Here is a 10,684-nt window from a genome sequence, read left to right on the forward strand (position 1 = left end):
CGCCTGAAAAAATAACGAAGAAGAAGAGTGAAATGCCAACAAATTGAGATGGGCTGCACACATGTCTTCTTTTTGAAGAAAGGCAAAACTTTTTGTCAAAATCTTCCAATTCTATAATAGAATTTCTTCAGAAATAGCCTATCCAAAATTATTTGATGCAAGACAAAAACAAAAGACAACATTTCTATTGATGCTTTATGTTGAAACTTAGTTTTCTTTATTACTACAGATTCTTCAGATCTTTCCATTCCAATATAGGTGAGTTGTTTACTTTTCCCTTTGGTGGCATACATCTGTGTCCAGAATATTGACCATTTGACTTTGAAAATGAAGTGTGAATAGAGAACATTTGTTCCACCTCTGTTCTTCTCTGATGCCAATTGAATTCTAGTGCTAGGGCTTTAGTCACTTCTCCACTAGACTACTGAAACTTTAAATTTCAGACAGAAGTTTAGGATGAATGAAGCTGCTGTCATAAAAGCAAAAGCTTAAGTAATAACATTCTCAGAAAGCATTAGTTTCCCATCCCCAAAATCTACTGAACTCTACCCTGAATCTACAAACTCATTAAACAACAGTACTTCATTGAGTCACAAACAGATTCTCAGTGGACTGCCCTGTATCTAGTTTTTCACACATTGCCAGCATAGGTCTGGTAAAATCTCTTGGGAGGTAAAGGGAAACTCCTCAGAAATAGGTTCATGGATCTGAACTCTACACCACACCACCCACACCCAAGAAGATGAGAAAGACTACAGAGTGTTTCAAACTGAAGTCAAAATAAATGTAAATTGGAGACAAAGGAAAACAACACCCTGAGCAAGAAAAGGTATGCTCAAGTGAAGGATACTAATTATTTTTAAAGAGAACCTATTGCCTTTAGTTATTCAGTATCTTCACCTAGAAATTTAGACAATACAGCCCTGCCTCTGACCAACTGCATACCATCCGAAACAAACACTAAAACAGTCACAGCAACAACATATTACATCAATTTCAGCCTGTGCAACAAGATTTATTTATAATTAAAGTCAGACAGAGTTCATGAACTCCATGGAATGTAGGGTCTCAGATTACTAGAGAATACTATTTTTAAATACCAAAAAAAGATGCCACCTGATTTTCTTAGTATTGGCTAGTTCAATTAAGACATATACCTGTAAATTTGAGAGCTGCATAAATTATTGCCACAAATACCAGCAACTTGTTGACTACCTATTAGAAACAGGAAAACACAGAACTGTGCAGTTTTGAAATGCTGATATTTTGTTTGCTTCCGTTGCTAGGCAGATGCAGTCATTCATGTAGATCAAAAAAGGCAGTAAAAATCAGGTTTTTCTAGTTGACCAAATGAGAAGGTGGGCCTTCAAAAACCGTTATATAATATTTCATGTAAAATCAGTTGCTACACATAATTCTTCAAATAATAATTTACAGACATGTTGCTACCTTGCTACCAGTCACTCAGACTGTACTAAGAAACTAACATCAGCTTAATAAAGAACTGTGCAAGTAAATAAATATGCACAGGTGAAATCTTGGCCATTTCTTTCATGGCTTAGTGTTTTGAATTATTTATCTACATAAAACTATAAATAAATTCCCAAAACTCCATGTATCAGACTGCAGTATTTTAATAACTTTGTTCAAAAAGAAAACAAAGAAACAATGCCAAGACCAAAAATTGTAAATAGACTGTAAAGAAAAATGAAAGAAGAGTATAACTAAAATAATATGAAGCTCAAAAATACTATGCAGTTACATTTGACATGCTATTAGAGAAAAAATATTAAATTGTATAACTGAGGGATTATTTAACTTCCCAGATATACAACTGGAATATAAGTTCTATTAATAATTCTAAGAACCAGATGCAACAGCAAAGAGTTTTCTTCAAACACTGAACCAAGCAGGTATAAATATAATTTTAAGCTTGCTTTTGGTAAACAGCACCAACATTACAAAACAGCCAAATACTGCTTTCACTGAACCATCAGATGTTGATGCAGTTTAAATTAGATGAAAGGATGTTGCCTTGCATAGGCTGTTGCTAATGCCTGAACTGTTTGGTTCAAACTGTTTCAGCTATCACATTCAGTTTTCTCTGGCGTTAGAACATTAGAGGCATCTGAACAAGTCTGGGTTAAGTATAAGGCTCACATCCAGCAACAGTATTGCCTTAAGACATTTCTGTCAGTGCTCCTCCCTCCGTTACTCATTTCTGCCCCTGTACCATCAATGGCATCAGCATAACTGTTGCTAGAGTCATACTTAGAAAATACCCAGGACAGCATATAGGTGAAAAATAAAGTAGACCAAAACCATCTAGGGGTTTTTACCAGGTAATCAGTCTCATCACCCTTTTCATGAGTGACTTCAAAACAGTTGTGTTAGCCTAAACAAAGCATAGGTAAAGCAAAAAGTGTCAGTAGCAACCTAAACTTTCACTAATGCCAGAAACACATATGAGATCATCAACTTAGTCTAGCAAAGAGACTCTCAAGATAATTGCTGTCATTAAGCATACCATTTAAACGTCCTAAAGTAAAAAGAGCTCTTGATGCTAAGAGGCAATACAGGTGTAAGAACAAATTCTAACAAATTGGTCAGGAACACATGAAAGCTAAAACTACAACAGATATTTGTAAGCATCAGGGCAGTGAGAGTCTGAAAGAGATGTCCAGTAAGTCCCAGCAAGTGAAAACATGTCTATTTATAACATGGTGCTTGACCGGCTTATAAAATGTATTAGTACCTAAGTACTAAGTACCTAAGGTAGCACAGGACTAGATTGATCACCCAAAATGCCCTTCCAGTCCCTGCATTTCTGTGTGGTCCTTCAAAATTAACATAACTTTATTATATTGCATTTTTATAGTAAATATCTAACTGGCCTCTATTATCAACTTGCACTGACCTTTTTCTGGAGTAACTCCTATGTCATCTAATAATGTCAATGGAATGACATACAGGGCAGACTGAAATATTTTATGCATTTGTACAGTGCTACATCCATTTAGGAGAACATCAGGAGGAAAGGCACACAAGGTTTCTTTTGGTCCTTCAGTTATAACAGAGATTATTACAGATACAGCTGTTTTCACAAATTATGGTGAAAACATAATTTGTGAAAACAGCTAATCTGCCAATCTCAAAGCAGTAAGAATGTTATTTTAAGTGTTGAATAACACTTAAAAACTTAGTAGCTACTTCTAAAAAAGGATTTTAAAGAATAAAGCAAAGCTTCTAAGTTGCAGATTGCAATAATTGCAGAATGCCAGGGAATTTCTTTCACCAATAAATCCACAATTTGATTACTTGCTGTTTCTGGAAATTATAAATTTGATTTATTTTTAGAAAGGGGAAGAACCTATATAATACTCTATTACAGCAATACAGTGGCCCACATAACTACTGCAAAGACAAACACTGCAATTGAATTTACAGACTTGATTTTTAACTTGTGCAATATCTTAAACATATTTAACACTTAGGTAAGTCTGGTTTTGCTTAGAAACATTTTCTGTGACTGAAATATGGGCCAAGCAGCCTTCTGTTGGCATGTTCCATTAACACTATTAAAATAAAACAAGAAAGCCACAATCTGTGAAGAAGCAGCAGGGAGGCGTAGCACCAGCTTTAGAAAATACAGACAGAAGCCAACATGCTCCTACTACCGAGAATCACTATATAATACAGTCAAGATTGAAGCCTGCTGTCTCATTTAAGTCTGATTACAAATTGATAGTTTTAATTCCACCAAAGACTCTTTAATGGCACTTTCAGTTTTCAAATTAATCTTCACCTAAACAGTATTAGTTACAATGACAAGTATAATTTTACAGAGTGAAATAAATGAACTAATATATTTCTGAGAAAAATACATACAGACCAATTTATTGTACTTGCAAATACATTTGACAGTTCCATGTAGCCACACAAAAATCAGGGTATAGTGGATTCATGCAAGAAGGAAAACTGTATTTGCTCTGACAAAAGAGAATAACAGCTTCAGAAGTGAAGAGATAACAGCTTCAGAAAGTGAAATGAGAGCCAAGATTTTAAAAGAGAGAAAGACAGAGGGCTCTGTATGTGTGTGAGAGAGCAAAGATTCAGATAATTTAGTCAATGAGTTCTTAAATACTCTAATACAAATACATACAATTAAGTTTTTCTTGCTGGACCTTATGTATACCTTCAGAGGACATTCTTATGGATATAAGTAAGAGCATATTTGTAAATCACAATTAATGCCATGAACATCTTTTTCAGTAACATAAAGTATGAAAAATGCTGGAACTCAAAATCAAGAGAAACATTTTGATGTTTCTATTTTTTGAAACAGCATATCTTAGCTAAACAATACTTCCTGATCTTCGAGGTTGCAGGAGAAGCAGTGCTGCATGGTGGAAAGCAGCACTGTGTATCTGAAAACTGTACCCACTGGATACCTGCAAATCAATACCCACAGGGGTTCAATGTTCTAACTCCACCTAGCGGCCTCATCAAAATGAAAAACAAAACAAAAAACCAGACTCACCTACTAAGGAATATAAAAACTGACAGCTGGCCTCAGGATAAGCTATTTGGTACTTGAGTAACATGCCGTACATCAGCATTTCCCTGGAAGTCAGAGTCAAGCGCTACCGAATATATACAAATGACAGCAGATAAACATGGTTTAAGTAAAGTTTAAGTAAACAGTCAAGCCTCACATAAAATGGAATTAAAAAAAAAAAAATGAAGTTAAAAAGAATTTCAAAACCAAATCTCAATTCAGCAGCATCTAATATAAAGCACATTTCAGTTGGCCTGTTTCACAGGATGGGCTTTATAAAAAATATAACAGACTAAAATATTTGTATTATTTAGAGATCCTTAGTTTTTGCTTGAATTTAAAATATACTTTCATATTACTTTCAGTTTTGATGTACAACATTAGACAAGAACTGACTGTATATCTAATTGTAAAGCAATGACAAAATCAACCAACATAAGAGAACTGGGTAGCACAAGGTATACCAAGAATGGAAAAAAAAAATTCCAAGACAGAACCAGCAGAGTTAAATGGCGCAAAGTTAATCATAGGGCAACATTATTTCAGCAAAGCCAAAGGAATGAAACTATAACACTTCAATACAAGTCATCACTTCTTCCTGCCAGACAAATACATATTAAATCCTTTTTCCATTTCACTTCTCAGTCCTCTCATCTGTTTGGCTCTTAACAGTATATGGAACTGTGAATACATGCCTTGAATTCCTGGGCAATTTTCCTTGGAAAAGTATTTGGCTCTGTGTCATAACTGTGTTTATCACAGACATATCTTACTGTAGAAAAGGATAGCATGTTTAGTACTCCCTAATTTAAAGTTCCATAACTGCCATTATAAAGTTCCATAACTGATTTCTAAAGCTGCATTTGAAGAAAAAAAAAAAATCTGGCAGCTTTTGGCACTAAACCTTAAATTTTGTCACACCTTTCAGAAAAAAGAAATTCTCTGCAACTGAGTTCACTGGACAGTCAACATTAATTATACTTTTAGCACTTCCAGTCTAAATGAGCAAGTAAAAAAACCCTGAAAGTCATACAAACATTTAAAAATCTTTATTGATAGATTCATTACCCTCAGCGCTCATGACCTTACTATCTGAAAAAAAATATTTACTGGTTTTCCAGTAGAATTAACATCAGAAAACTAACTGAAAAGGTGCTCCATGGCAGCTAACAAAAAGCCCAGACCTTAAGTAGGAACTAAAGCAGTGTATGCAAACATGACACAACTTACTTATTTCTTCTCCCCTTCTCCTCCAACAATCTTTAAACAAAAGGAATTTGGAAACTGGTCTGATTTGCTTTCATATAAGGAGGTGATTTTCTCACAGTAATCTGCAGTGGAATGCACAGAAATGCTAGGGTATGGTACCTGCAGTGTCTGATCTCTAAAATTATGGTACACATGGTTCTAGGGAAAAAAACAGAACAAAACCCGATATTCAGTGCACCAAATGAAAAAAACCAACAAAAACCAACATACCCCAAAACCCAAACCACAAATTACTAGCACTACTAATTTAGGTTTCACAGCATTCTGTGAACTGTATCCATTGGATGTCACAGCAAACCTCCATCAAAGTAACTTGCTTGCAGCATCTCAGGAAAGAATATTCTTACCAACACTTGCATACAGACAGTAGAGTCTGAGGCACAAGGCATTAATTGTGATTGTCTTATTGTTTGTTTCTAATATCAGGTAAACTGTGGAAAAAAACAGTGGGAAGAAAACTGCATTTAAGGACCTACAACTCCCTCAGGTGCTGCTGCGTAAGCATGTATCTTATTTCTATCATGACTGCCATAAACAGCAAGTGTAGGCTGTTTAGTGAAAACAATACACTCCCAGGATAGCTCAGTAGTTGAATGCAATCAGCTAACACATGAGAAACAGCTTGTTGACTCCATCTGAAAAACAGCTGGGACTGCAGGACAGAGAAAAATACTGGTAGTTTGTAAATGCTTTGTCTGATTGATACCCAGTACTAATCAGTTCAGCCTCTTCCATGGAAATATGCTTTGACTTCTCACTAATCTTGTCTCATACAGTCAAAGCAATGAGAAATGTTCCCTTGCCATCACTAGTAATCTTGTCTCATACAGTCAAAGCAATGAGAAATGTTCCCTTGCCATCACTAGTTAGTTGGAAAACTCTGCATCTTCATAGCAGATGATGATGACCTACTCCACCTTACTTGCTTACCATCTTAAATCAGTTGTCCCATCTCCTTGGGAAGACAGTGCATTGTGAATATGCCATGTTCATTTCAGTGCTTGCAAAATCCCAAACAGCCTGCTCAACACCACAAATTAGGGAAGGAAATTAGGCCTGCCTTCCTCTCTGGCTTTTGAGTGGAAAATGGCTTAGTAACACTGTGCTTCGCAGGCTTGTTACAGGTTATGTGAAATATTGTTCCACCACAATTAATACAGCAAAGACCTTTGCTTTTTTAATTTCCCACCAAAGAAATAAAAAATGTCTGTTAGAGACAGTATGAAAAACTAATGTGTCCAGTAATATTTTGCTCAGAAACAAGTAAAATCACCACCATTCTCACCTCACCTTCTCTAATCTAAACACACATAACATTTACTGAAAAAGTCTCCTCTACTGAGAAAACTTTAGACTCAAAAATCTATAGTTCAGTTAATATAATCTATTTTATTTCCACAGATTATTGACCAAAAGGTCCCAAAGAAACTATGTTGTTGTGGGAAGAGAAGGTAGATCTTCTTGCAGGTAAATGGTTATAAAAATTAGGCTGTTAAAAATGGCTGCTTATTTTTCTGAATGGAACTATATGACCTGTGGAATGCTGGAAGGTTCCATGCAGGGTTCAGTATTCTTTCATGTCTTTAGACATCATCTACAAAAAGCTGGGATCAATGAAGTCACAAAATTTACTAATGATTAGTTACTCATGACAATGCAGTGTACTAAAGGCAGCTACAAAGAGATGAAAAAGAACGTCAGAACACAGAAAAGTTTAAAACCACTAACAAAGTGAATGTCAAGACTTAATAAATGTCACACACTTAAGACTTTACATACACAGGAGAGGTTGTGACACATCTAATCATTCTGGAGACAAAACAGCTCGACAGAAACATCAACAAAGAAGCAGCTGCAGGGAAAGAAATGATAGGATTTTGTAAAGGTGGAATAGAACAAAACACAGAAATTCATTATACCACATGCAGGAAGCACATGCATACTACGTGCATTTCTGATTGTCTGAACAGTTTAACTCTCTTGTCTTCTGTTCTCCCACTTGCCAAAACCTTCTTCTGTTCTACCAAGTCATGATGACTTAGAAATAATGAAGACTTAGAAACAATCAGCTGCATTGAGCAGTGGACTCCACTCAAAGTACAAATACTAACTAGACTGGGATTCTTTGGAGTGGGAAAAAAAAAAGTCACAGAATAAAGCACACGAAAAATTACTGAGAAAGTACTTCAAAGATCTAAATGATCATAAAGTGGATGGAGAGAATGAACAAGGATCAATTTTTAATCTGCAGCTTTCAACATAACCAGCTAGAGAGTTTTAGGACGCATCTTCAATACAAAAAAGTATCACAGATTTTTATACAAGATCACATGAAAAAACCCCATTTTTTTGTTAGAAGTCCCTAATTCTTAGACTGTTCTGAAAAGATAATACTAAATGTACATATTGTCTTACATGTTTTCTAAGGCAGCTCATCCTGATTCCTGCTGAACAACAGTTAGACTTTTGAACTAACCCAAATTATTCTATAGAAATCTTTCCAAGCCAGGCATTTCTTGCTTTATAGCAAGAATGACACAACAGGTATGTCCTCAAAATACATTAACAACATTGTTTAGCATGGTCTAACTGGTGCTTCATGGGTCAAATAAAGTCCAGAAATGTTTGCCAGCTCAACAGCTTTAACTCACCCAGTCCAGGAAATAATTTTGTTCTGCAAATTCCGTCTAATAGACAAACAGGCTCTTCAGGAGCCTGCTGTGGTTAGAAAGGTGGTAGCTGTTGCTTCTGACCACAGAAAAAATTGCTGCTGCAATACATATGAGAGTTTATGCAGTCCACAGATCATAGGGAAAGGCAAAATTTCCCAAATGTCTTGTTTGGCCTTTGCCATTTCTGAGGTGTTGGACCTGATACTTCAATGAAAGAAAGAGATATATTATTGTTGTAAGCATGGAATAGGAAAATTACTATGGAAGTTCCTCTCATTTCTTTGTCCTCCAGTGTCATTATTTCTTCTGCCTTTTCCCAGACTCAGTTTCTTGCTGGTTTTCTTCCTCAGCAAGACAAATGATAGTGTTCAGAGTTTCTTTTCACTTTCTTTCATTATATTGATACCTGTATATAGTACAGCATGCTGGTACCTGTCTCACTCATGTACACGGATTTCCATACTCAAAACCTTCTTTTGAAGATTTTCAAAGAAACACCCCAGAATTCAAGAACCCAAGAAAATTTTAGAACACTAAAATTATTTAAATCAATGTGTCTTCTTTTATTTTTTTCATATGTAAGAATATCCTCATAAAGTAAACAGACTTCTATGCTTAATTATCTAGCCAGTTTTTTCCCCCATGTGTTTTACTGCATTAAATCTGCATCTTTAAATCTTTTGAATCTGAATGGGAAAAAAAAGATAATTGGAAAAAGCCTCCTTCTGCAAAACTGCTTATTTTAATCAAAAGAATCAGACATTAACATCATTTTTTTAAATGTAAGACATAATATTTGACACTTGCTAAGAATGGTCATTTGTATCTCATGTTAAGATGCCCGCCAGAAAAATAGAAGCTGGGACAGAACCTATCCAAGATTTCTGTGACCAGCTCCTTAACTTTTGAAAGTTAAAAGGTCACTATGACACACTCAAGAATACTGAAACAATTATTTGGGCATGCTGAAATGATGACTTGACAAAAAAAAAATCACAATCAATGAAGTGCAGCAACCATTCCCCATTCTACTGATTTTTACTTAAGAAGGAGGTATCTTCATTGTCCTAAGGCAAACTGCAACCAAAGACAAACCTTTTGTATAAAGAAAACAAAAAACCCTTCTTGCATTCTTTTTGATGGAAAAATCTGTAAGACAGACGGTCAACAAGAAGTGTGAAAATTACTGTACAAAAAAAAAGGAATGTAAATGTAAATTAGGAAAAGCAAATAGATGTGCACTTTATTTAGCACCAGAAAATAAATCACTTAATTTTCAACAGCAGCAGGAGCCTTATGAAGAGAAAATATTCTGATTCTTATTTTCTATCTGCTAATACCCCTCAATCTTAATTTGAAATGAACAAAGGCTGTGAAATAGGGCAAAAACTGTACACTTTGTGCAGTAAGCACATGACTATCATTTCTCAAAAGACCATGTGAGGCAACCATCTTTTCCATTTCATGCTAAAATTCAGCTCCATTCTCTTTACCACAACGTACCCTCCTACTATTTCAGTGCTTCCTATTAAATATAGTCCTTTAGAAAAACTGAGAGACCAAAATAAAAGCAATTATGTTTATTTGTCTAGTCTTCCTAGAATTGACTACAAGCCTTTCACACCGGTTTTCTGGGGTCCATTTAGACCTAGTGTTCATTATGGAGAAAGTAAGTAACCCCCTATTTTAAAACCTTTTGACGGTACTTTGGTATCTGTTTCACCTGTCCTACAACGTGTAGGAGCGACACACCTTTTCATAAAGCTACTATGAGCACACGGCCGGTCTTGTTTCACGTACACCCTGCTGCAGAGCCCCGCTGCCACAGCCGTATCCCTCCATCCATTGTGTTCTGTCCAGTTTCTCTTGCAGCGATTCTGACTCAGTGCAAAGAGTAACAAGAGGAGACCTCGCCTCGCCCATCCTGCCCACCTGGAAGCCGTGCATAACGGAGCCCAGGACAGCGACCGCAGGCTGCGGGAATCGCTCCAGGGCTGAGGCAATAGACCCCGCAGGCAGTCATCATTCCTGCCGCGCTGCCCGCCTGGCCCCTCGGAGCGCGGCGGCTCCCCCTCGGCCCGGGGCTCAGGCTCGGCTCCTCGAGCGAGGACCGGGAACCTCCTCCTGCCTGCCGCGGGCGGCTCACGGGCTTCCCGGGCTTGCAGTGGGGCCGGGCGGCCGCTGC

The 10,684-nt window shown here is 36.6% G+C and overlaps 1 protein-coding gene across 3 annotated transcripts in view; it reads right to left on the minus strand.

Annotated features, from left to right (window-relative positions):
* Nucleotides 1–10,684, minus strand: part of NLN (neurolysin) — a 37,033-nt gene that overhangs the window by 26,175 nt on the left and 174 nt on the right. The window contains exon 1 of one of the 3 annotated variants that reach the window (XM_031507263.2): nt 10,252–10,540. The exons of the other annotated variants lie outside the window; for them this stretch is intronic. Within the exon in view, the coding sequence (XP_031363123.1) occupies nt 10,252–10,259 (8 nt within the window). The 5' untranslated portion in view covers nt 10,260–10,540. Of the gene's footprint in view, nt 1–10,251; nt 10,541–10,684 lie in introns of those variants that run through there. 3 annotated transcript variants of the gene reach the window in all.

This window comes from Lonchura striata, chromosome Z (genome assembly GCF_046129695.1).
Source record: "Lonchura striata isolate bLonStr1 chromosome Z, bLonStr1.mat, whole genome shotgun sequence".
Taxonomy (NCBI): Eukaryota; Metazoa; Chordata; class Aves; order Passeriformes; family Estrildidae; genus Lonchura; species Lonchura striata.